Source organism: Amblyomma mixtum, chromosome 5, assembly GCF_055824585.1.
Source record: "Amblyomma mixtum isolate Tamu chromosome 5, ASM5582458v1, whole genome shotgun sequence".
Taxonomy (NCBI): domain Eukaryota; kingdom Metazoa; phylum Arthropoda; class Arachnida; order Ixodida; family Ixodidae; genus Amblyomma; species Amblyomma mixtum.
In genome coordinates, this window is record NC_143016.1 from 149,487,779 (window position 1) to 149,514,127 (window position 26,349).

General features: G+C 47.2%; 2 protein-coding genes across 2 annotated transcripts in view; one reads left to right on the forward strand and one right to left on the reverse strand.

Moving 5' to 3' along the window:
* LOC149344130 (neprilysin-2-like) overlaps positions 1-26,349 on the reverse strand; it is a 195,513-nt gene that overhangs the window by 36,655 nt on the left and 132,509 nt on the right. Inside the window, exons 21-25 of the mRNA XM_089547153.1 lie at positions 14,419-14,517; positions 11,389-11,466; positions 5,727-5,839; positions 2,977-3,035; positions 565-616 (exon numbers count right to left, since the gene is read on the reverse strand). Of these exons, the coding sequence (XP_089403279.1) occupies positions 565-616; positions 2,977-3,035; positions 5,727-5,839; positions 11,389-11,466; positions 14,419-14,517 (401 nt within the window). The remainder of the gene's footprint in view (positions 1-564; positions 617-2,976; positions 3,036-5,726; positions 5,840-11,388; positions 11,467-14,418; positions 14,518-26,349) is intronic.
* LOC149344131 (uncharacterized) lies at positions 18,738-25,635 on the forward strand. The gene is made up of 3 exons (XM_089542795.1): positions 18,738-18,744; positions 19,593-20,356; positions 25,576-25,635. Exons 1-3 carry the CDS (start codon positions 18,738-18,740, stop codon positions 25,633-25,635), a joined length of 831 nt encoding a protein of 276 aa, XP_089398921.1.

The window sequence follows — 26,349 nt, forward strand, 5'->3', positions numbered from 1 at the left end:
TATTAACGGATGAGTTAAGAGTTTGTGGCAGTTGAATCATCTATCACCGTCAGTAAGCAATTCCCGTGGGTACTGACAGTGGGCGGGTGCGGCGTTCCTATGCCTTGACGCTTTTGTGAGTGTGTTGTTCCACGCTGTCCAAAGCAGCAGAGGTAACGGGTGCTGGTGTTGCGTCCTCTAAATGTGTTTTTTACCCTGTGCTTAAAGCATTTTTCCATTATCAGGACGCTTCGGTGATTAGGACCGAGACCATTCCTGTCTTAGCGCAATTTTTTTATAACTTGAAGCCATGAACCAACTCGCCCAGCAAGAAGTACTTCTACGACCACTCCTGGGGAGGTGCACCTCAGGCGCATATGGTTCGGCGTGGTACATGATTTTGTAGCCTTTCTTACAGTGTCTTCAAATGGCGCGGTACTCGTAAAAGTGATAAGTGACACCCATTCTTCTCAAGCAGGTTTGTCTCATCACTTGGTTAGATGTCCTGCTAAAATCTCTTTCGCTGGAAACACAGTTTCACAGTATTTCGAGAAGCTAACATTTTATTCCCTTAGAGATACATACCTTTCTCTTGCGGATGTAGGCACGGAGATGTTGTAGAATGCGAGAGGAAGCACTGAAGAGAAAGAAGTTCATAGAGGGAAACACTGCAAATTCTATCGGGAAATATTGGCACCAATTGCGTAGCAACCGTGTAGAAACGGCTGCGCTAAAGGTGCACACGGCAGACCGTACCGAAAGCATCGCGAATACAGCGGGTGCAATGCAGCTTCGTTTTGAAGCTCAGAACAGTGAGTGTGCTTTTGCCTACTACGGCATTAATTACGGTATCTGGGACAGTTCACCACTCCTCCGCAGTGAAATACAGGGTGCGTCACGTAACTTGAACCAAGTATTATTTATTTTATTTATTTGTACATACTGCAGCCCTATTGGGCTATTGAAGCGGTCGGTGTGAACAACAATGTAGGGAAACATGGAGCACAACAATGGCAAACGTCCGAAACATTCGAAACAGTTTGAGTGAAAACAAGAAAAACGAAAAAACTATTCAATAGCCGCTAAAAAAAGTGGCCCCCCCCCCAGAAGTTGTTAAAACCAAATGATAATTATTTCCCGTCATGTCGCGCTCCTCAGAGTATTTTTTAAGTTCTTCTCAGTTAGTTAACTATCTAAGATTAGTTGCCGAAATTTTTAATATTCACTTTATGGTTGCGTGCGTTTCATTAAGCTCTGGGGGGGGGGGGGGGGGGTTACGAAACAAGCGATGCAGTTTTTTGTAGCAACATATCTTTTACGTGATGCTTTTCTGCAGTATTTCTAGAAATCGCGCGAAATATGAAAAAAACCCAAGTGATTGCGCGCTTGCGCTACGGTACTGTAGCGCTTCCAAGTGCGCCCTGAGTGAACGAAGCGCGCGCGATCACCGTCTCGAAGTGAGCGGCCGAGGCCGCTTTCAGCATAGTATTCAGAGTGCGCTAGCATATTCTTCCTGAAAATGGAAAGCGCGCGCCGGAATCTGCGATAAGTGATAAGCAGTCCACCGACAGCCAATTCATATTGAGCTTCTATTGAACCATCGCGTAGGCAAAGCAAAAAGGAAGGCAAAGCAGTGGGGTCGCGTCTTTCAAGGTAGCTTCGTTTTTTTATTTTTATCATTTTGCAGCCCGTCGAACTGAGCGGCGGCCGCTCACTTGGGCACGGTCAGCGCGCGCGTTTAGTTCATTCAAAACGCGGTAGGGTGCACTGGAATATGGTAGCGCATGAGCGCAGTACCGGGGTTTTTTTCATATTTCGCGGGCTTTCATTAAACGCCGGAAAAAGGACCACGTAGGAGATGCTTTTGGTTTTTGGTTTTTGTGGGGTTTAACGTCCCAAAGCGACTAAGGCTATGAGAGACGCCGTAGTTAAGGGCTCCGGAAATTTCGACCACCTGGGGTTCTTTAACGTGCACTGACATCGCACAGTACACGGGCCTCAAGAATTTCTCCTCCAAAGAAATTCTAGCCGCCGCGGCCGGGATCGAACCCGCGTCTTTTGGGTCAGCAGCCGAGCACCATAGCCACGTAGCCACCGCGGCGGCTGTAGGAGATGCGGTGCTGCAAAAAATTGAATAGATTGCTTCTCAACCCCTTGTACAACCTGACGGAAGGCACACGACATTAAAGTGAACCATAGAAAATGTGCACAATTAATCTTAGCTAATGACCTAATTAAGCGGAACTTTAAAAATACTGTGAGGAGCGCCACACGACGGGAAACAGTATGTCGTTGGTTTCCGATGTTTCCGAGTTTTTGTTAAGAGTGAAAGGCATCGCGCACGGAGTTTCGCTACCCTTCAGTGCTTCACCTTATCTCCTACTAAGAGTGCTACACAATAAGTACTGCGTGTTCTAATGGTGCCCAGTAAGCTTTTCTTCGAGGGTCATTTTGCTTTGGTTCGCATATGGTCGATCTTTTTCGGGATATTAAGTTTCACTGGGTTACGCCTGACTATTCTGTACCTGGCGAACTTTCATCCACCGATGATGCTTTGAGTTTTGTTGATTTTTCTTGCATTTCATAACCAGATGTTCGCTCCTTAATACGTTTATCAAGGCACGGCTTCTTTTAGCAGCACGTATCTTGATTTCTTTCGAAAGGCTTTGTGAAGGAATGTGGCACGTTTAGACGATAGGTTTATAGCTAATAAACACTCTTAATGTGCGGCAGCAACCACGGTTGGTCACATCGCAGACTCCAGTATTGCAAAAAAGTAACCAGAAAACAATTTTTGAACCCGCTATTTTCCGACTCATTGCAATACACTGAACTAAATGAATGAAAATTCAACGTCGGCCATAAAAAATTGAAGCCTTGAAAACAAAGGAGTTAAGTTGAAGCCACTGTCTCCAAGAAATAAACTAAGACGTTTTTTTTTTAGCACGATGAAAACACTGCGGTCAATTTGGGGATCTGAAGGAAATCTGCACTTACCAACAGCATTCTTCTGCGGGTTGAAATGGCAGTCGGTGTCAAAAACTGACAAACCTCTCCTAGAAGAGACCGATACTGTATATGAAACTGGAATAAGCGCACATACCTTTCCGCAAAACCTCGTATTCAAGAGCTGGCAAATTCTCTTTCATTGGCATGTCACCAGGCATAGTATTAAGGGCAAAAAGCTAGTATACCTTTCGAATTTTTTCCAATACACCGCGGGCGTCTGCTGCTGGCTTGTTCAGTGCACTATCAAGGAGTTAATGGGCAACTCCTGTGCGCTGCTCCCGCACAGAGCCCAACGGTGAGAATCGTCGTCCCCTAGGGTGTTCCTAAGTATTCGCACAGCTCCCAATTCTTCATTCGCTTATCGCGTTGGTGACATGTTCAGGAAAAGAAAACATGTGTCATTATCTGTAGCAACAGCTTTAGTGTTTTGAGTAAATCTTGTGATCAACGTTTCACCTCTTCTTAATTTGCTTTCAGAGGCTTACGAGAGTGATTTTGGCGAACAGTTTTAATTGCCTGAGGTTAAAAACGCCAAAAATAAACTGAACATCATCGAACTTAACTTCCCCTGTGATCCCGGGTTTTTCACGCAGCTAAACAATAGGACACCGATGCGGGTCTGGCAGAAAGAAAAAGAACAGTGTGCATCCCGTATGTGCACAAAGTTTCGCACAATCTAAAAAAGATAGTGAGCAAAGGAGGCATTAGACTGGTTTTTTTCAGCCAGGAATAAACTTAGCGGATTGTGCAAGCGTGTTAATGAGGATGGAAGCAAAAAAGGCTGCCAGAAGAAGCATAAGCGGAAGTTCGTTCAGTGTCGTGTTGGTGTCGTTTACAAGATCCCGACCTCTTGCGGCAGTTTCTACATCGGTGAGACGGGACGATGCATCAACGATAGACTGCGTGAACATGCAAAAGATATAGAGAACAAGTCTCGCAGAAACCACCTTGCTGTGCACTGTGCTGAGTGTGAAGATTGCGAAGCGCACCTCAATCGGACCACTATCATCGCCCGTTATAAAGATGAGACCACAAGGCTCATTTCGGAGGCTTGCCATATCAGAAAGCTCGGTAACACCTGTATCAGCAGCCCATCCATAAATCTACTCTCAAAGGAACTTGCGTATCTTAATCAGTGACGTGCCTTTTTTTAGTCAAGTTGTGTGGTTGTGCGGTATCTTTCTCTCATGCTTATTTTGTGTTTTTACTCGTGCCATTTCATATATATGCTGCCTTGCCTGTAGCAATAAACCATTTGGTTGTTAGTCAGCGCTGGTATTTTGTCCTTCTCTTGTGTCTCGTCTTTGATTGCGCTGTTTTTCCAATTCGTAAAACATGTACCAACCAGCCCGTATTTGCCCTCTTCTGAAACAATACTATAAGTAAAGCAAAGAATGGGGACAGCTCGTTAAACGACGGTCAACGTGGCGTGGGCTTCGCGTGCACGCGGTAACTCTTCTGATTTGCTCGAGCGTTCATGAAGTGAACGGCCGACGCTTGCGTGATATTACCAAAAAATTGGCAGAGGCTCAGCTTGGTTAAGCCCGGAAATTGCGAAAGCAACTTCATCCATTTGTTCAGCCCGCATCCGCCGTGTCTACCGCCGCTCTGCGCCGACGGCACAAGCTGGAGCTCTGTTTATGCAACTGGTATGACGTCACCCCGACCACAGCGCTCTGAGCGGGAGAAGCGAGAGGCTCACCGCCCACCGTGTATACCGCCGCTCTCCGCCGACGGCACGAGTTCGGGCCCTTCTCTTCCACAGATGGTGTGACGTCACTCCTACCGCAGCGCCTCTAGTGGGAGAAGCGAGAGGCGCACTGCCCGCCGTGTCTACCGCCGCTCTACACTGACGAGCCGAGCTGGGGCCCTGGTTTTTCGCAGCTAGTATGACGTCAGGTCTAAGGTCATGCTAAAGATCAAACGTGTCCACTGCCCCTCTACGCTGAAGGGCTCAAACTGTGAGCAGTATTGCTTTCGTAGTAAAACTAAGAGTGTGTACAAACACACGTTTTATTCGACGTATGGTCGATCAATTATGAACTTCCACGCCCCAAAAAAACATATGGTATAGCAAGTCGGGCACATAGTCACCGGAAGAAGTGACGAGAAATGCATTTTTTGATAACTTTGCTGTTGCGCATGATCATTTCCAATCTCCTCTACGAGAACATGCTCCTAGAGAAGCAGCATAATATAGTTGGTGCCGCTTAATTTAACGCAATTATTTGGTGGCTGTCAAAAAAAAAGACGTCGTTCTTCGGTTAGTGCACGTTCAGTGTTCTTTTCTTCCTCCACGTTCTTACTTAAAGCTACTACCACTGCCATTTTAACATCAGTGGACAAGCTGAGGAACACGGAACTTCTGCTGAAATATTCCGCGTTATTTCTAAACAACATCGTTTGCAATATCAATGATTAGCACGTAATGACGTTACACCTGACATCATATGATACAACTCGACGAAGCCTTCAAGTCGAGTAATATCGTGCATAAATTCAATGCCCCCCACGGCACAATGTGAACTATAGCAGGAGTCTCGAAGCATTTTATTCAGGTAGGAGCTGTAGATCACGTCTTTTATTAAAAATTTCGAAGCAACAAAGCAAGCAATCCTCGCCCCGGCAAAAACCACTGTACCTGGTATGGAAATATTGACTAAGCGAGGCGATCTTTGCCGAAACACACACACACACAAAAAGCACGGATCCTCCATCGCAGCGCATTTGAGTCTCACCTTCGATCGACGAGTGGGTGACGCAAAGAACCATTCCAGTCTCTCGCCATAAAAGCGCTGATTCGGAGGAAATGCTCTAGTGAATTTTTGCTCCAGTGAATTTCAGTGTTTATCTGGAAAAGCAAGCCGAAATGTGTCCCACAGGTCCATTCTGTAACACGCACAAGCTCTTAGGAAAGAGATGCTGCTCTTGGTGCCGAAGGCAGCGCCCATGACAGCTTATTTCAAGGAAATACTCAGAACAATGTCCATGTTTATTACTAGTGATTTATGCTTTTTGAGGCACCAAGGAATTCTACATTTACCGCTGTTTGTGAAAATACAGGCAAGCTGCTTGTGCTTAGCTGTCTGCCTAATCTGTCCGTTATTCTTATTTGAACGTCTTCAGCTTCAGGTTTCAGTACCTGTTCCCATTGGATGTACGGCTTAGCACTATAGGGTAGAAATATTGGATTTTTTTTTTTCAGTAACGTAGTGAGCGTTGTATGAGGAGAACTTCCTTGTTTACCATTTAAAAAAAATTATGTTCCTTCAAGCTAAGAAATAAATACAGCAACAAGCCGCAGCCGTCAGCAAATAGATGAATAAAAAATGTTTTAGAGCCATGAACGCCAGTGTTTTTATCAGTCCTTCCCACGACGCCACGAGTTGGCTGGATTTTGAGGGGCAGTAAATTGTTAGAAATAGTTTGTTGGTGAAGCAAACGAAGCCTGCGTACAGGTGTGGTGCAAGGTTTAAGAAATTAGGTGCAAGACAAAAGACACTAACTGTTTTGTTCAGGTGTACACCTGTATCATATCGCCGTTTAAGCCCGACAAGGGGCGAATGCTTTCTAGGTTATCAGCGCATATACCGGGTGTCCCAGCTAACTTGAACCAAGGGTTTAAAAATGAAATATTGGGGTCAGGAGAGTGAAACTACCTGCATATTGGTGACAGGCATTTGGCGCACCACAGGAAATTTTTTGTATTGCAATTACTTAACTAGTAATTAAAATAATTTTTTTTTAATTTTTAATATTGACTTTAGACACTAAGTGTGATTCGCAAAGTTGGAGAGCACTTTCAGAAACCCCCATTCCATTATTCGCCATAAAGAAAACCTTACGTGTACCTCTTTTTTCGAGCTCGAAAGAAAGCCCGCGAAATACAAAAAAAACCACGTGACGAGCGCATTCGCGCGCCGCGATCGTGCTGCTCTCAACCGTGCTTTCAGTGAACGAAATCAGCTCCGGTATTCATTCGGCGGCCCCGTTTCAGAGGCAGGCCGATATCTTGGTGGTGGTTTCTTCGGCCGTGTCAGCCAGTTCGCGCGTGACGGTGTAAATTGCAGCGAGTGCGCTGCGCTTTGCAGTCGCGATAAAGACTGCCAAGCTCGAAGTTTTCAAATGAGAGGAGTTTTATTTGCCAGTTGCAAAGAAAATAAAAGTGGCGGTTTATGGCTTGGCTGTGCGGCGATGACAGCCGTGGCATGCGGTTGTCCTGACTCCATTTCATTTCGGTTTCTTACCAATTATAAAAAGTGCTCGAATAGGTCACCTTGTGCGACGATACAGCTATGGCATCTTGTAACCAAATCAGCCGTTGCATTTCGTATGACAGCCTCAGGCATGTTTAAACAGACTTCCGTTATTTTGTCTTTAAGGTCTTGCGGTGTGGAAGTTGGTGTGCTGTACACCTTGTCCTTGATATGACCCCACAAAAAGTAGTCCAGAGGTGTCATATCAGGAGACCTGGCTGGCCAGTTCACGGGACCTAGTCGTCCTATCCATTTCTGCGGGAACGCTGCGTCGAGCCAGGTCCGAGCCTTGGCGCTGCTGTGCGCGGGGGCGCCATCGTGTTGAAACCACACATTTGTGGCCCTGGCGAGCGGTAGATCCGAAAGGAAGTCGTCAACGGGTCCTCTGAGGATATCATTGGTGTAGCGATCTGCTGTCAGCGTCTGGTCGAAAAACACAGGCCCGATCAAACTACCGTCGAGAAGTCCACACCAAACACTAAATGACCACTGGTACTGGTGCTGCGTCTGTAAAACCCAGTAGGGATTTGAATCGCTCCAGTAATGAGCATTGTGCAGGTTCACCTGTGAATTGCGCGAAAAACTAGCTTCGTCACTCCATATCACTTTGTTCAAAAAATCCGGGTCGTCCTGCATCTTTATCAGAATCCAATTAGCAAAATCGGTCCTGTTTTGGAAGTCCCGTGGCAACAGATTTTGATGAAGCTGTACGTGGTACGGATGCAGGCGGTGTTTGCGCAGTATTCGCCAAACTGATGACCTGGAGACTCCGGTATCCTCGCTCACGCTGCGCACGCTTGCTTGGGGTTCCAGAGCGAACAGCGATAAAATATGCGTCTCGAAGTCCTCGTCAAAAACAGGTGCTCTGTGTCGTGTGGACGTAAAACTGCCCATCCGTCGCAGCGTCTCGAAGGCACGCAGGATCGTTACTGAACTTGGCCGCCTGCCTGGGTGCCATTGTTGCATAAGGTCTGCAGCGCGCCTTCTGTTCCCATGACATGCACCTAGAGCCAGAACCATGTCTGCTTTCTCTTCATTTGTAAACGGCATGTCTGCAGTGCTAGTAATCACTACACCAAAGATTCAGTCTCGCATGAGAGTGGCATAAGAAGAGCACACGACAAACTGTGCTTCACCGCTGCTTCCAGCTTTCAAAATCCTCATTAGGAAACTGCAACACACAGCCGCCAACACCTCGCGGCGAAACATTATTCCCTGTATTTCTCTTTTGCTTCTGAGTGACAAAGCAGACTCGCCATCTCAGTATCTTATCAGATTGGGACTAAGTCGTCGTCGCCGGGTGCCAACTAGCTGACGCGGACGAAAAACCCCCGCCAAGATATCGGCCTGCCGCTGCAACGGGGCCGTCGAATAAAGGCCGGAGCTGATTTCGTTCACTGAAAGCACGGTTGAGAGCAGCACGATCGCGACGCGCAAATGTGCTCGTCACGTGATTTTTTTTGTATTTCGCGGGCTTTCTTTCGAGCTCGGAAAAAGAGGTACACGTAAGGTTTTCTTTATGGCGAATAATGGAATGCGGGTTTCTGAAAGTGCTCTCCAACTTTGCGAATCACATTTAGTGTCTAAAGTCAATATTAAAAAAATTAAAAAAATTATCTTAATTACTAGTTAAGTAATTGCGATACAAAAAATTTCCCGTGGTGCGCCAAATGCCTATCACCAATATGCAGGTAGTTTCACTCTCCTGACTCCAATATTTCATTTTTAAACCCTTGGTTCAAGTTAGCTGGGACACCCGGTATACAGTTTATAAGATAGTTCTTGCGTTGGGAGCTTGCAAACATGGGTACGTATACAAGGTCTGTTACGAGCAAGCCAGGATGTTGTAATCAGAATGACAAGATATTTTACAAAGTGAATTTTTCATTTGTGTAAAAAATAGAGTAATCTTTTTCGTTTTGTGCAGAGCTTGTACTGAGAAGAAGTAAACGATCGACACTGATTAGTTTGACATTTCAAGTAGGTTATAGGTTACATTATATCCAATAGGTTTATATCTGAACCAGCCTACTGGAAAAACAACGGCTCCAAAGTAAATAAAAAATGCCACAATATATTTTATCCCACTTTTCTGCGAGTGGGATAGATACCCGCTCTCCGGAAAAAACAAATTGAAGTGAAAGCTAGTACTGAATGGGGCTCAAAAGCACCCTATGAGCACCTAAATTCTCCGCCACATCATCGACGGAAAGCAGAAAATGTTTCGACCGTATACAAATAATGCGAGGCTTTCTTCTATACTCACCCTGATTGTAGCTAACCTCTCGTAGCCACCCGTCGAATATTACAGCTTGTGGCACTTATCCTGCTTCCTTTTCAGCGCCCACAAAGACAACAAACAAGGAGGAAGAGAGGACAGGGCGCTTCCTGTCTTTCCTCGTCCTTTAATGCTTCGTCCTTGTGTGCGCTAAAAAGAACTCTGAGTATGGAGGAACGAGCCCCACAATATATATGCTGTGTCCCCACACAGCCATTTTAATTACGTTTCCCGTCATATAACTGGTGGGCACGTTAATGAATCGCATTTGGAACCTCATTTTGCATGCTTCGTTTTAGAATTTCTCACTGCAATCGCTAAATACGAAAACGTGAAGGTTTAGGTTAGCATGGTTGATGTTAACTGCACTGGCGTCAGTCGGGAGCTAACCGGATGATAGACAAGGCGTCGTCTAAGCAGAGGTTCTGATTCTGTACGCACACGAAAGAAAAACTCATTTGATTCTGTAATCTGGTGATGCACCCTTACGTCTGCAAAGCGCTCAAACAAGATGATTTATCGACGTTTTATCGAGGGCTCACAGGACGACTTAGAACACCATCTCTGTTTTGTCCATGACATGCGATTTTTTTTAAACAAGCAGTATCCTACCTTGTCCCCCTCGCTTCTACATGCCTATTGTAAAAGTGCCATGCCTCGAGTGCGTTTGGAAAAAATGGAAGGCGGCTTTTTGCGAAAAAAGGATCCGAGAAAAGGAGTTCGAAGCGCTTGCTAAACTTGTCTCATTGTTTCTATTAGCTTCCATTAGAGAGTTATTACGACTGCATGATTGACGTAAACAGCTGTGTCTGCGAAATCGCACAATTCACCTCGTTCGCTTGCACCAATATTCCTTCTCGTAAGCAATTATCCCATTGCGAGTGCCCCTGCCCGCACGTACGAGAATATCGTATATAGACGCTCTTCTAGATGGTCTTTGTTTATCGCATAAATATCGCATCCTGGCAACTTCATGCGGATTACTTTCAAAGAAAAATAGAGAGCTCGGGCATGCATTCCTTTCCCAGTCAATAATAAGCAAAATGTGTCTCCCTTCGGCCTAACAAACATATATACCAGAAAGTATTGTTTCCCTAGTCTGTAAGCCATGAAACATCCTCAGCAAGAACATTTGCACATCGAATACTCTTTCTTACTGCCATACGACAAGCCCTAGTGCTTGGTTCCTGGGCGAATAAGATTATTTCAATATTGATAGCTAAGCTACCTTGTCACATTAGTAACAGCGACGAATATCGAGCGTCTGTCGGATACAGTAATCGGTAGAGAGAGAGAGATAAAGGAATTTTAATGAGAGGAAAAGGAGGAGAGTAATCGGTACAGCATGGTACACCTATGTGGTACACTTATGGGAGCTACAAATGATACTTCGGGCCGCAAAGACACCAACGGGTGTAGAAAAAGCATACAAAAGCTGCGCGGTGAGAGAAAAGTGCGTTGATAAAATTTTGAATTAACCTAAAATGGCGACTTGAGATAGGCAATGCCATGTATGAGATGCAAAACGTATTCCGGGATCTCTTATATGCGGAGCACATTAATGGCAGCTGTTTTTTTTTTCTTTTTACTTCATGCGTTGCATTTGACTCATATTTATATTTTTGCGGAAGGCGCTTTAAGTTTTCATTGATAAGTTTTATATTGTTGAATCATTATTCATATTTACATTGAAATTAAGGGATTCTTTTAACTATGCATTGGTTTTTCATATGACCAAATGCGTCACTGTTGTCCAACGTTGTGGGCCTAAAGTGCTTCGAAAGACATGCAGTTTTTTTTAAGCCCACTGCTATTTTCAGAAGGAAACAAAACTGACCCGACTCTCAACGAATAAAAGGCACCAACCTGTATTATCAAAGCCTTGGCGATCACGCTTGCCGCGTACCGTGCCGGAAATAGCGAGTGCACGACGACGCTCTGCGCCTGCGTGAGATGATGTTTGAAAGATTCATTACAACCTCTGAAACGCAAATGGTATGTTATTAGCGTGCGGCGCAAAGGTCGCGTATTTACAAGTGCGGAGCACAGCTGAAACTGTCAACTTGCAACGTGCACTGCAGCTTATTATTTCAAAAACAAACAAGTTGGAGACATATTGCAGTTCTCGCTCTGAATGTGGTCCCAGTTTGTCTATAGATTTATTCTTTGTCGCAGGGAGTTATTTTTATTTCTAGATTCAAGAAGGACTGCACATGCCTTTTTTGGAGCGGCGGACAAACCTACACTGAAAACTGGCATTATATCAAGTTTACCGAAAAGCGATAGTATACTGCTATAGCTAAAGGGCGTGATAAGACCTTGAAGTATCACTGACATGCTCAGCCGTTTTAAACATCTGACAGATATGAAATAACCTACATATGCCCCGGCATCTAACAATGGCTTCGGCAACGCAAAAAATAGGGATTGGGTGGTGCTGCTCACCTTGTCGCACTACGAGTCAGGTGTCGCTAGATGCTTAAATATCTACTTAAAAGGATTGCAGACGAAATTTTTCATACAGCAGAGTTTGACTTCCTGCTACAACGAGATAGTTTCCTTTTCGACTATATGATCATTCAAGGGGTATATCTAAAAAACGGTTCGCCTTGGAACCGGCTCACTTCTGGCTCTTAGAGGTGCAAATTGGCTCTTAGAGGTGCATAAAAGCCATTTCTGCACATACGTTATGCGGCCAGGGGGACAAAAAGTGAGATGATTATTGTCACCATCAGGCACCTAATTAACTAAGATCAATTATTAAACTTTTCAGTCAAAGCAGTGAGCGGGCATTTGGGAGCTAAGAGCCAACCGTATTCCTATACAATTTCATTTGATACAGAGGGCAAAGCACATGTGCAGAGCGACCGCACTGTCTCTTCCGCAGGCTCCCAAACCAGTGCGACCAGTAGGCAAAAATGGCGGTGAAATCCTTTTAGTTTAGCTGCACATGCTTTCATACAGGCCATTTTTACCGAAATATTATCGCTAGATATCGTGGGCTCAGCTCAAAACACGCTTAGAACGTGTTGTAGACAAGAGTTTTGCCCTCTGTAGGATTCGCCTCGCACGCCTGTGGTCTGAGATTCTCCCCTCCGAACTTTCATCTAGACCCCCCCAACTGCTCATTCAAGGCGGTGAAGGCCGGTGCTAAACTCCCGACGTGACCAGGCGTTTTGTCTGCGAACGATGTACGGCAGCCGGTGACGCTGTTAACCGCTTTCGTTTCACTTTCGGCTATCGAAATGGAATAAATGTCCGGCGGAACAACAAAGCACACAACGCAGGACTTGCACGTCGACTGGCACTGCCTTGCATGAGTAATTATACAAATTAATGGTAACTTCAGGGGCGAATGCGTTGGAACGCGCGTGCTCTAGAAGAATTCTACCAAATGAAGTGATCAAGAAATGCGAACGCATCAATGTTTATAGATCAGTTATGGATGCGTTTACAGATATAAAGAATTACTGTTGCCCCGCCGCGGTGGCTCAGTGGTTACGGCGCTCGGCTGCTGACCCGAAAGACGCGGGTTCGATCCCGGCCGTGGTTGCTGAATTTCGCTGAAGGCGAAATTCTAGAGGCCCGTGTACTGTGCGATGTCAGTGCACGTTAAAGAGCTCTAGGTGGTCGAAATTTCCGGAGCCCTTTACTACGGCGTCCCTCATAGCCTTAGTTGCTTTGAGACGTTAAACCCCAATAAACCAAAGCACACCAAACCAAGCATTTATGTTTCGAATATAAAGAATCACTGTTTCCAACATAAGCAATCAAGCTAGCCGCTATAGTCAAAAAGTTTGTTATATTATAGTAGTTCATTGTGGGTGTGATGGTGAGAATTTTCATCTCACTTTGCGTCCCCCTGGCAGCAGAGCTTTTCTGCAGAGGTGGGTTGCACGTACCACAAAGTGCCTAAGTTTAAATAATCTGTAAATCTTAATTTTCGTCACCCTATATATACCGTTGAATTCTGTTCCTATGTATCGGTCGATTATGTGAAATGTTTACGACAGCATAACTTTTAGCATGCGTCACATGGGAACAGAAGATTCTCCAACACTAAATTAAGCCTCAACTGTCGATGTTTCAATGTTTTGAAACATGAAAGGCAGGCGGGCAACCTATTTTGGTGCTAAAAGATTGCAAGAAAATGCACCGTAGTGATGTGCCTGCGCGAAACATGACATATTGGTATTGTTCCCCTCACCCATCCTTACCCCATTTCTTCCGCTCTGAACTTTCCTCGCACAAATTCTTATTTCTAAGAACTTTGGTCACGTACCCGTTTTCACCTCGCATGTTGCAGTGCTAAAGCTGCTTTAGGGTAAATTTTTTTTACTCCTGATGTTTCAGATTGAAAATAAGCACTTGTATTTGCCAGAAAGAAAGAAGGTTGGTTTGGTTTCTGGGGTTTAACGTCCCAAAGCGACTAAGGCTATGAGAGACGCCGTAGTGGAGGGCTCCAAAATTTCGACCACCTGGGGTTCTTTAACGTGCACTGACATCGCACAGTACACGGGCCTCGAATTTCTCCTGCAAAGAAATGTATTTTTATGCTTGCAATGACATTTTAACGCGATCGTATGCAAAATCTGTGGGCTACAGCAGTGCGCATTCGGATAAAAACTCGTAAAAAGAACGCGCTTCTTTCAGTGCTCTTATTGCCAGCTGTGATGTTAAATCTGTTCGGCATTTTGATTTTACTACGTAGGTAGATCCAAGAGCCATTTTATTTGTTCTATTAAGCCGATCTCGAAGTGAACGAGAAAGAAGCAGCAGTAACGTGTAAATCTCTGCTGGAGTATTTTCTTCAAGCTTACTCCGATTATCCTGGCGCTACACATTAACGTGTTTCTGCTTATTCCTACGTGCTGCTAACGGAAGCGTAATACTTACCTTTTTGGTGAGGATATACCTGGTCCAATTGTCCAAATGTTCAAGGGCCATCACCTCGTCAATAAACGAAGATCGGACCTCTTCAGCCATTACATCAGCCTATCAGTGGACAGAAAAAAATTGCGCTTTAAATAAACACTGTGCGAAGAAGAACACACATTACATCATTAAGGAAAACCTATATTCACTTATAGCCAAAAATAGTATGCTTCAAGCTTATAATGAGCACTGTAACACTCATTCGCAACCACATTTCCACTAATGCTCTGAAATGGCATATCACAAGACATTTATGAGTTTTACAGCGTTTCATTTACGAATACCTACTCACTGTTTCACATACAAGTAAACCTCATTTTTTTCGTTATGACAGGGTAAGCACGTTTATGGAGCAAGAGCAAAGCTTCAGCTGATTGGTGCGTCACTGACAGTTTCATCTGAAGAAAACTACAAAACGCTACTCTGTCGCTTCGTTGTAAGAAAGATGTCGTGATTATGCGCGTTTCGTGATGTTCAGACGAGACAAAACACATGGGGAGGCTCATTATTGCTGGAAAAGCAGACACGGGTCCTAAAATAGAAATACATGCAATTCTACTAATGAACCAGACATGCACAATGCCGAACAATAGTGCTTGAGTTTTTTTGTTACTTGTGCTGTGTTGATTTTGTTATCCAGGTTCGCAGAAATATCTCATGCTCGGAATTCGATAAGTTCTTCCGCATTACAGTCTCCTTTGGAAGAAAAATTTTGAGTGAAGAAATGGTAACCAATTTTTGGGTGTATTAGCAATTTTGATTAAAAAGAGTTTGTAATGTAAGCATGGCGTTGTGCTAAGCATGAGCGGTGCTGAGGCTCTCCTATTTTCTCGACACTTCTAAAGTTATCCCGGTAAATCCGCACAAACCAACACCTCTTAATCGAGGTGGTCCCCTATGCTCTAATATTTTTCGCTAGTGCTTGTTTGTAATGACACATTGAGTAGATGGTCTAGGCTTGATTGCTTGAAGCAGTCGACGACGGGGAGCGCGCATCGCCTCTTAATCGAGCATATCGGGCTGTTGCAGACCAGTCGGACAGCCGCAGTTCCTCAAGCCACGGCAGTGTGAAGAAACGAGTCGAAGTTCTGTTTTTCAGTGTCATTTTATATTGCCCATATGTTAGATATTACTGCCTATACCCTTCCTCCAACACTGCTCGATTAGTAGGCGATGCGCGCTACCCTTCGTCGAGACAGTCAACAGCAGAGCAGCTGAACGCAAAACTAGATATTCATCAAGTGCGGCAAGACCCCGCCCAAGAGCAACGGCAAATTTTGTCGTCACATGCAGCACTCTGGCTGCAAGCGAGCGGCACGAGATAACAGCGCCGCAGTGGGACCTTGCAGCCGCTCTGCTGCCCTGAGCGATCGATAGTACGTACAGCCTTTGCCAAAAGTAACAAGGCTGCACGATTCGCTCCTCAGTCATATTTTAAAGCTACTATGCCAGCCCTCAAGCTGTAAATCTATGTATGATAAGGAGCACTTCTTTCCTGACTTTCAAGGAATTTTTGGAATTGTAAAGAAAAAGTAAGGGCTCTACTATACGAATAAGAAAAACACGCAGCCTGGTTCCTTTTGGCAAAAAATGTACATCTCTGCGCGCTCGCACATGGCCGCCCCTCTGCAGCTCATTCCATGTGTAAAGCTTCGCACTTGTTTCTTACTGCTATTATTGCCTCAGTAAACTCTCCTGTGCTTTGTACTCTTCGTCTAATACTTACTAAAGCATTTGACGTCGCTGCACATCTGAACGCTTTCCTTCATGTTTCTGCACACTCGCCCGTTCGATTGCTGTCATTTTAAATACTCCTTTATATAACTCTCATTTTTAACCTAGCGCTGTACTCTTCCCAGTGACGCACTCCTGCGGCATATTTTTTGCCGCGTTAACATTTGGGCTTCCATAAGTTGAATGATAAATTTCAAATGGTCCTAGTTTATCTTTTCTTTCCTTTATTTTTCCTTTTCTGGCATAACTTAGCTTTATTTCGCACTTTGCACACTGCTACCAAGTGTAGAAACTTCAGTCGCAGCAAGCCGATTGCCCTTAATAAGTGCTGAAGCTTTCTGCGCGCCGTCAGGAGGTGCCATCGATCTCCTTCATCTAATAAGCAGTGGTTTGGGTAGAACCATCTCACAATATTATAATTTTCATCTATGCTGGCTGTTCTGCCACCCACTAACACCGCACGTAACTCTTGCAACCCACAAAGCTACCTGGCCCATACACCCGTGGAATACTGCGTCATTCAGCTTGACATGTGGCCAGCTAAGCAGCGTCTCAAAGAATTCACTTCCGGCTCAACCTTTTATGGTGTAAACATAAAAGCGTTGAATTAACGAACGGTCGGCTGGTTCATATTAAGAACTACAATAGCGAAGGAAACCGGCTCTGCGTTGATGAATCGCTTTAGGAAGGCCATGAAGGCAAACATTGTCCGGTGGCCGCGGCGATTGTGTAAAGCCTTCACGTGCAAACTTTTGGAGGTGTTGTTTAGGGGATTCCATTCCTCCACCTGCAAGCCATCCCCCTCTCTTTCATCTCCACTTGTACGGGTGAGGAGGGAGAAGCCGAACTAAGGTACGCTCAGCAAAAATGAAAGCGTATGATGGTGATTCACTAAAAAAATATCAAAGAAGCAATTGCAAATTGAAATGGAATATGAATACATTTATAATTGGAATAAAGCAGAGTTGGAATACAGTCGGAATAGAATAACTATTTGTGAGTTCAAGGAGGCACTTAAGACAACTTACGTGCGGTAATGCGAAAGCATTTCTGCTTGCAATATGGCGCAATTTGCTAGACCAGAGTCGTACAATGCGAAGAGGTTGGAGGGGGAGGGGGTCAATGAGTGCCGCATGATGGTGCTATGACATGCCGTCTGTACATTTGTACTAGCTAAATTGCGGCATCTGTCATTTTTGCTCATAATTAATGTGCTCATAATTACTCATGTACGCTTCTAAGACAACTCTGCATTCACTAGACGCGCTTATATTCAGATTCGAACGTCAAGCGGTTGTGGCGCACTCTAATCATGCCGTAGGCCGGGTTCAAGTCCAACCTCGACCGAAGTTTTTTTTTCCTGTTTTTCGTCATTTCCAGCTCATGACTTTCCGAAATGGATTGGATTGTGGATTACGATTTGGCTTGCTGAATTGTGGATTGGATTTGTTATATAGATGCACTGGGACTAGATCTCCTCACCGACTTCACCTTTCTCACCCGCCCGCGCAACAGCATATCCAACGATACCTCCTCCGATCTCACTTTCACCCGAAACATTCCACGAGCTGCCTTGATATATGGATCGATGAAACCGTGACGCTACATGTTTACGCCACTCATGAGCAATATAAGGCTTTCACCTTATTATACTGTTGAATGGTTTGGTTTGGTTTATGGGGTTTAACGTCCCAAAGCGACTAAGGCTATGAGAGACGCCGTAGTGGAGGGCTCCGGAAATTTCGACCACCTGGGGTTCTTTAACGTGCACTGACATCGCACAGTACACGGGCCTCTAGAATTTCTCCTCTGAAGAAATTCTAGCCACCGCGGCCGGGATCGAACCCGCGTCTTTTGGGTCAGCAGCCGAGCACCATAACCGCTGAGCCACCGCGGCGGCACTGTTGAATGATAAAGAAATGTAATCAGCAGTGGAATATATTGCAGAGGGAAGAAAAATGGTTTCGGGTTTTCTGTAATGTATGGCCTCTTAGTATTTTTTTCTTCCACCCTGCGTTGTCTACTTTCTATAGTCATTTTACATTTTACACTATATAGGATCTGCTATTTCCACTATCCCTACCCAGAAAGGTAGTGCATCCAATATAGCAACTTTGTACACAGCGTAGACTTAAATGAAGCAGCGAGTAATTCCGTAGTAACCACTTTTTTTTTGTATCGCTGGCGAAAACCTGCGGTATTGCTTTCACTTAGGAGTTGCAACATTTTTGTCAGTCATTATATGAAAGTGTACCGCTGCGTAGATCAAAATTTCTAAATAAATAATCACTCGGCTCCAAGCTTCAGACAATAACGAACTGATTTAACAGTATTAAGAATTAATGAGGTACCTTCGGTATGAGTGCTGTGCCGGAACCATTTCAGCTTAAGTTCAGCTGAAGTTAACCACAACGCACCAAGCAATGGAAAGGAACATTATAGCTGTGAGGTTAACAGACCGAAAACGGCGGAGTAGGTGAGGGAACAAACGGTGGTTAAGGACACTCTAGTCGAAATCAAGAGGAAGAAATGGGCTTCAATAGGACATGCAATGTAAATGCAAAATAACCGCTGGAAGTTAAGGGTAACGGATGGAAGCTAAGAGAACGATAGCATAGCAGTGCGCGGCAGGAAATTAGATGGGCGGATGAGGTTAAGTTTGTGGGGATACAGTGGCCGCAGCTGGCAAAGGACACGGTTAAAAGAATAGGCATGGAAGAGGTCTTTGCCATGCAGTGGGCGAAGTCAGGCTAATCATGACGATGATGTTGAAGCTCCGAACGACTGTGGTCTCACCGGTATGAGCGCTAAACTCCGAACAGCACCAGCGTCTCTGGTACAAGCGCTAGGCCGGATCTGGTTAAAATTGTTCGAGCTCCTAAAACTGCCGGTCTTACAGGTTTTAGCGCTATACCGGACCCGCACAAAGCCGCTTGCCGCTATTCATATCTGTTTGCCGCTATCCATGCCGGTACAAAAGCTGTTTGTTCCGGTAAAATTCAGTTTCAGCTTTGGAAAACTCTCAGTGACTCCCATAGACCTCTCTTCTATTACAAGCCACACCCTCTCAAGTTTAAATATATGCATAGCCACCTAAGTAACGCGAACCACATCAGACATAAGGGACGAGATAGGGCCCAACCTTGTCCTCATCAACACCCTCAGGGCCATACCTTCGTTTACACCGATGCTACATGCATTACCATGGATGCAGCAATATATTGATACAGCTCAGAAGTGGACGAAGAAGAAGTGCTTCGCCAGCCCGCTTGTGACGAGGAAGAAGAAGTGGTTCGTCTTGCTGGTGACCGCTCGGCAGACTGGAACAGTTCTTGTGTCTCTAACTGTGTGCCGTGTAATATTCGTGACAAATCTGGTGGAGGTGCTGGGTACGCTTCCAGACCCGCGTAGGCTACCGACCAATACGGATCTCACCCCAGTTCACCAGCGCCGCGGCCGCCACCTCCGTGGAGCGTCCCCTGAATTCGGACTCCTTCCGGCTGCAACCAGGGCGACGCACCCTCGTTCTTCGGAGGCACCAGCTGCCATGGCAACTGAGACCACGCTCCCGGCGCACATCCTCTGTCATCAGACACGAACACCCCCGTCGTTTCATGGCGACGTGTTCGAGGACGCCGAGGACTGGCTCGAGATCTTCAAACGTGTTGCCCGTTACAATGGCTGGAGCGACAACCGTAAGCTTCACAATGTCTATTTTGCGCTTGAAGAGTCGGCTCGGACATGGTTCGAAAACCCTGAAGCTTCGTTTACGTCCTGGGAAGCTTTCTGCCGCAATCTATTAGCCACTTTCCCGAATGCAGACCGTCGAGAGCGAGCAGAAGCTGCGTTACACTCGCCCAACCAGCGCCACAACGAGAGTGTACGCATGTACTACGAGGACATGACCCGGCTTTTTAAACGCGCGGATCCCAACATGACGGAAGATAAGAAGCTTCCCCACCTCATGCGGGGTGTCAAGCAAGAGCTCTTCGCAGGACTCGTGCGTAGCCCACTGAGCACTGTGGCAGAGTTCCTCACCGAGGCGGCCACTATGGAGAAGACGCTGGAACAGCGAGCCCGCCAGTACAATCGCGACGTCAACACCTTCGGACCTGATCCCATCTACATGCCGCCCGGTGTCGACGCGACCTTTCTACGCGAGCTGGTCCGATCTGTCGACAGGGAGGAACTGCAGGCCTTCCGTATGCCGTCCGAGACGCCATCTTTCACGCCACTGAGTGAAGTCGTCCGGGACGAGGTGCGCCTGGCAGCACAACAGCACCAAATTTCTGAGGTTACTCGCCAGCATGATGCATGGCCCACGTACGCGTCCGTCCTGCGCCAGGCCCCTGGGTACGACGTCACCGCCGCGACTCCAGCAGCGCTCTCACCGAGCTGCCCTCTTGGTCACGCTCCGCCAGCCTACCAGCGACCGCGAAAGAGTGAAGTGTGGCGTGCCCCGGATCGTCGGCCCCTCTGCTATCACTGTGGCGCGGCGGGTCACCTCTACAGGGCGTGCCCATACCGCCGCGTGGGCCTGCGTGGTTTCGCGCCGGACGACCCGTGCGCACAGAACGGCGAACGACCGCATGAGATAGCGTACCATCTGTCGTCGCGCCAGAATCGCATCACGTCAGGCCACCAAGAGGCTCGATCCCCGTCGCCGAGACGCTATCGTTCTCCAAGCCCCCGTCGAGCTGCAGGCTGCTCTGGACGCCGTTCTCCCAGTCCACGCCGGGAAGACTGATTCCAGCGGCCTCTGGAGGCAATGCCGCTGATGCCGGGACTTGTGAAGATCCTCCTGCGCCACTACCACGCAACGATGTTTGTCCGGGAGCGAGTAGCGACAGCATCCGACGAGCTACCTCCGATTTGTGCGTCAAAATTGATGGAATCGACGTGACCGCTTTACTGGATACTGGTGCCGACTATTCTGTCATGTGCCTGGCCCTTGCCGTACAGCTGAAGGAAGTATTGACGGGGTGGTCGGGGCCTAGCATTCGCACTGCTGGGGGTCACCTGATTATCCCTGCCGGCAGGTGCACAGCTCGTGTCGATATCCGTGGTTTTGTGTACGTCGGCGAATTTGTAGTCCTCCGTGAGTGTTCGAAGGACTTGATCCTCGCTCTCGACTTTCTCCACACGAACGGTGCTGTCATTGACCTCCACGAAGCACGGGCCACGTTCTCGACGAAACGGGCCGTGGCACGCACTGACACAGACGATTCACGCTTCACTGCTCTGCGACTTGTTGACGACGACGTAATGGTGCCACCCCGGTCCAGTGTGCTAGTTCTCGTGAGGAATGATTTATTCCACGACTGCAAAGGTGTCGCTGGTGGCCACGTACCCCTGCTGCTCGAGAAGGGAGTATCCATCGCTCGCGGGCTCGTCCAACTACAAGACGGTTGTGCTAGTGTGCTCCTTACAAATTTTTCCAACGAGATGCAGCACCTCGCCAAGGGCACGGCTGTCGCCTTCCTGCATGACTTCGCTGTGGTGCCTCAAGTGTGCGCCCTGGAGACAAGCCCTGAAGACCAGGCCCCACCATGCCCTGTCCTTCCGTCCGCCAGAATCAATCCGCATTTGGCGCCTGAGCAGAAGGCTCTTCAATCGGCGCTTCTAACCGACTTCGCGGGTTGTTTTGCCACAAGCTCCAGGGTCGGTCGTACGCCTGTCGCAAAGCATCGCATCATCACTGACGAGACTACACCACCCGTATGCCAGCGCCCATGCCGTGTTTCTTCGACGGAACGCGAAGCCATTAAAAGGCAAGTGGACGAAATGCTCGCCGACGATGTCATTCAACCGTCGACAAGTCCATGGGCATCACCGGTAGTCCTCGTGAAAAAGAAAGACAACACCCTGAGATTTTGTGTGGATTACCGCAAACTGAACAACGTGACCAAAAAGGACGTTTACCCGCTCCACAGGATTGATGATGCACTCGACAGACTACGTGATGCCAGGTTCTTTTCCTCCTTGGATCTCAAAAGCGGCTACTGGCAGATAGAGGTGGACGAGCGAGACCGCGAGAAAACTGCTTTTGTGACGCCTGATGGTCTATACGAATTTAAGGTGCTCCCGTTTGGACTATGCTCAGCGCCTGCTACTTTCCAACGCATGATGGACGCGGTCTTGTCTGGGCTCAAGTGGCAGACGTGCCTCGTATACCTGGACGATGTCCTCATTTTCTCGCCCACCTTCAAGCAACACTTGGAGCGGCTGCGCACAGTGCTCCGGGCGCTCCAATGTGCGCAGCTTACGATCAAGCCTGAGAAATGATATTTCGGTTTTGAAGAGCTTCGTTTCCTCGGCCATGTTGTCAGCGCGCGCGGTATTCTCCCAGATCCCGACAAGACCGCTGCTGTCTCCAGTTTCCCGCGTCCTACTAACAAAAAGACTCTGCGACATTTTTTGGGACTGTGCTCTTACTATCGACGATTCGTCCAAGATTTCTCCAAACTAGCTGACCACTTAACAGTGCTGACCAGAGACGACACACCCTTCTTGTGGGGAAGCGACCAAGAGGATGCTTTCGTGGAGCTCCGCCACCGCCTGCAACGTCCACCGATACTCGCCCATTTCGATGACACCGCAGCAACCGACACACACACCGTTGCTAGCAACGTAGGCCTTGGGGCGGTCCTGGTACAGTGGCAGGATGGCGCCGAACGAGTCATCGCTTACGCAAGCCGTGCTCTTTCGCGCTCGGAATGCAACTATTCAACGACTGACAAAAGAATGTCTTGCGGTAGTCTGGGCCATCAGTAAGTTGCGCCCATACCTATACGGAAGACCATTTCGCGTTGTCAGTGATCACCACTCGTTATGCTGGCTGGCCAGCCTCAAAGATCCATCTGGGCGGTTGGCTAGGTGGAGCCTCCGTTTGCAGGAGTACGATGTAACGGTGGTGTACAAGTCGGGGCGGAAGCACCAAGATGCGGATTGTTTATCACGCGCGCCAGTGCACCTTGCTTCCCCAGAAATCACTGAAGACTTCTCTTTCCTTGGTGCTGTTAGCGCAACCGATATGGCGCAGCTTCAAAGGGAAGACCCAGAGTTAGCGCCGCTGATCGCGTACGTGGGAGGCTGCGATGGTCCCCGCCTTCCTCGTGTTTTTCTTCGTGGGCTCAAATCTTTCACTCTGCAAAACGGCGTCCTCTACAAGCGCAACTTTAAGAGCAATACTGCAACATTTCTGCTCGTAGTCCCGTCCGAGTTGCGATCTGATATCTTGAGCGCTTGCCACGACGAACCATCTGCCGGCCACCTGGGGGTCAGTCGTACCTTAGCGAGGATTCGGCAGAGGTACTACTGGCCAAGAGTACTTCCATCAGTGCGGAAATACGTCAAAACCTGTCGCGACTGCCAGCGCCGTAAGTCTTCTCCCTTCAAATCCGCAGGATTTCTTCATCCCATAGCGCCTCCGAAGACGCCTTTCCAATAAGTGGGAATGGACCTACTCGGCCCTTTCCCGAAGTCATCCACCGGAAAACGTTGGATTGCTGTCACGACGGATTATTTGACGTGGTACGCTGAGACAACGGAGCTTGCAAACGGAAATGCTGTCGAAGTAGCTACGTTTTTTGTACACAACATCGTGCTGCGTCATGGCGCTCCTGCGGTTATCATTACTGACCGTGGAGCTGCTTTCACAGCCCGCTTGACTCAGGCAGTCCTAGATCTGACCCCAACCAGCCATAGGCGTACAACAGCGTACCACCCACAGACATGTGGTTTGGTCGAGCGCCTTAACAGTACCCTGGCCGACATGCTCTCCATGTATGCGGATGTGGAGCATAAAACATGGGACCAAATTCTCCCATACGTAACGTTCGCTTACAATACGGCCCTGCAGGAGACGACGCGGCTCACGCCCTTCCAGCTTGTCTTCGGTCGTCCAGTTGTTACTTCTTTGGATGCCATGTTGCCCGTCGACCCTCAGTGTGACCTAAAGCCAGATCTTGACGTCGCCACTTTCGTTCAGCGGGCTGAAGAAGCACGTCAACTGGGCAGGCAGCGAATACACCGTCAACAGCACGTCGACGCTGACCACTACAATCTCAGACGGCGATTTGTTACGTACGAACCAGGCGACCATGTGTGGGTTTGGGCACCAGTTCGTCGCCATGGGTTGTCCGAAAAATTACTCCGCCGATACTTCGGACCTTACCGAGTTCTCCGCCGCATTAGCGACGGGACGTACGAAGTTTCACCGGCAACCCCAGGCCGCCCTTCGCGCAGACCACCGCATCCGGATGTTGTGCACGTCGTTTGTATGAAGCCGTACCACGACCGTCCTGCTGATTGTACTTGACGCTGAGTGCCGCCGGTTGTGTGTCGTGATAGCTGTGTTTCACTTTCCGTGTCTAACCCACTTTCCCCTCTGTGAAAGCGGCTCGCATCGAGGTGATGCTGCAGGGGAGGGAGCAATGATACAGCTCAGAAGTGGACGAAGAAGAAGTGCTTCGCCAGCCCGCTTGCGACGAGGATGAAGTGGTCCGTCTTCTTGCTGGTGACCGCTCGGCAGACTGGAACAGTTCTTGTGTCTCTAACTGTGTGCCGTGTAATATTCGTGACAATATACAATCGTCTCCCTCTCCTAAACCTGTCTCACACAGAATTTAGACCTGTTTTGCTCTTCCCTTCCAAAACCCACTCTAGAACCTAACTCAGTAGTAGCTGGCATGCAAGATGGCGTGTGTTAACAACCAAAACCAGGCGGATGCACCGTGTACTACTATTCGCAAGCAGGTATCAGAACCCTTTAAGCAGCGAAGCTCCCATCTCACCGCCATGAAGAGCTGATGGATGTACAGCCTGAACTCTGTCGCAACCCGGTTTGGATTAGATAGGCTCCGAGGCATGCCGGTATTGCAGGCACCGAACTGACAGTTATGCTTGCAAAGAAATTTTACAATATAGGCGCGTTTTATCCCCTGGCCATATGCGTCTTCTGGGTTGGAAGCCCTTCGATATAGGAAGAAAACCAGCATTCATCTTCTAGAAAAATCTTCTAGAAAATATGCAGAACATTCCATCACCCAGCACAGACACCAGACTTCCTCCATTCGTCTGCTAGGAAAAATTCATCTTATCATCCTTCGTACAGCGGCTAGCTCATATCTCGACCATCATTGTGCCACAACATCGTGCCCAACTGCCAAGAACACTGCACTGAGTTCTCTCATTGGCTCTTCGAATGACCATCAGCCATATAATCACCACGTTATTCCTACCAAACCCCAGTTCATGGGCCGCTTGGCTAGCCTCCGACCAGTTGCATACAAAGCTGGTCCTCGTGCGTAAGCAAGCTAAAACGCCAGCGGCTGACACAAAAGCTGCATAATTAACTCTATTCTCTCTTTTTGCAACATGTAGTTTCCAGTTACCAAGCTCTTCAGCCATGCTGATCACTGCTTGTTGTTGCGAAGAGCCTAGAACGAGGGCTCTACACAGGACGTATCATCTCCTTTCCGTGCAAATTTCGTGTAATCGCTTTCAAACCTGAGATACGAAATAAGTGTGTCCATTACTGCCCGTAGAGTTTTCCCCTTGAAAAAAAATCGTTATTTATTTTATATTAACAAGAATACAGCTGCATTTGTAGTGTACACTGCGACTTCAAGAAGCTTGAAGAGAGAAGAATGCAGTATTCATTCGAGAATAAAATCATGTCCACATCTGATGATAACTGAAGGAACCTGGCATTTTTCAACTCTGTAATACACGCCGTCATGAATTCAGAACATAGCGATTGCACACATTGCACTCATTTCTGCATGGAGCTTCCATTGAAAGGTTGATGCCAACATTTTTCAAGCAGCGATAGCTTTGTGATCAAATATTCGACCCTTGTGAGGCCGAAAACCTAACACGAGTGTGCCAGTGCCAGCCAGTGTTCAACGGTGCCACGTCTTTCATTTTGGGAAATCTTTTGCAGGCAGAACAGGAAACTTTTTTGTAATTTTTCTTAATCACTTGGCTGTCGACTACTACCTTGTTTCGATACCAGACAGTTGCTACTCATCTTTTCTGGAGAACACTTTCCTGATTTCTGCTTTCATCTATTATCGACATTAGGCGTTTGCAGGACTTCGTGTCGGCCGTCGGAAAAGCATTCAAACTTATCACGCTAGATAATATGCGCCGTTC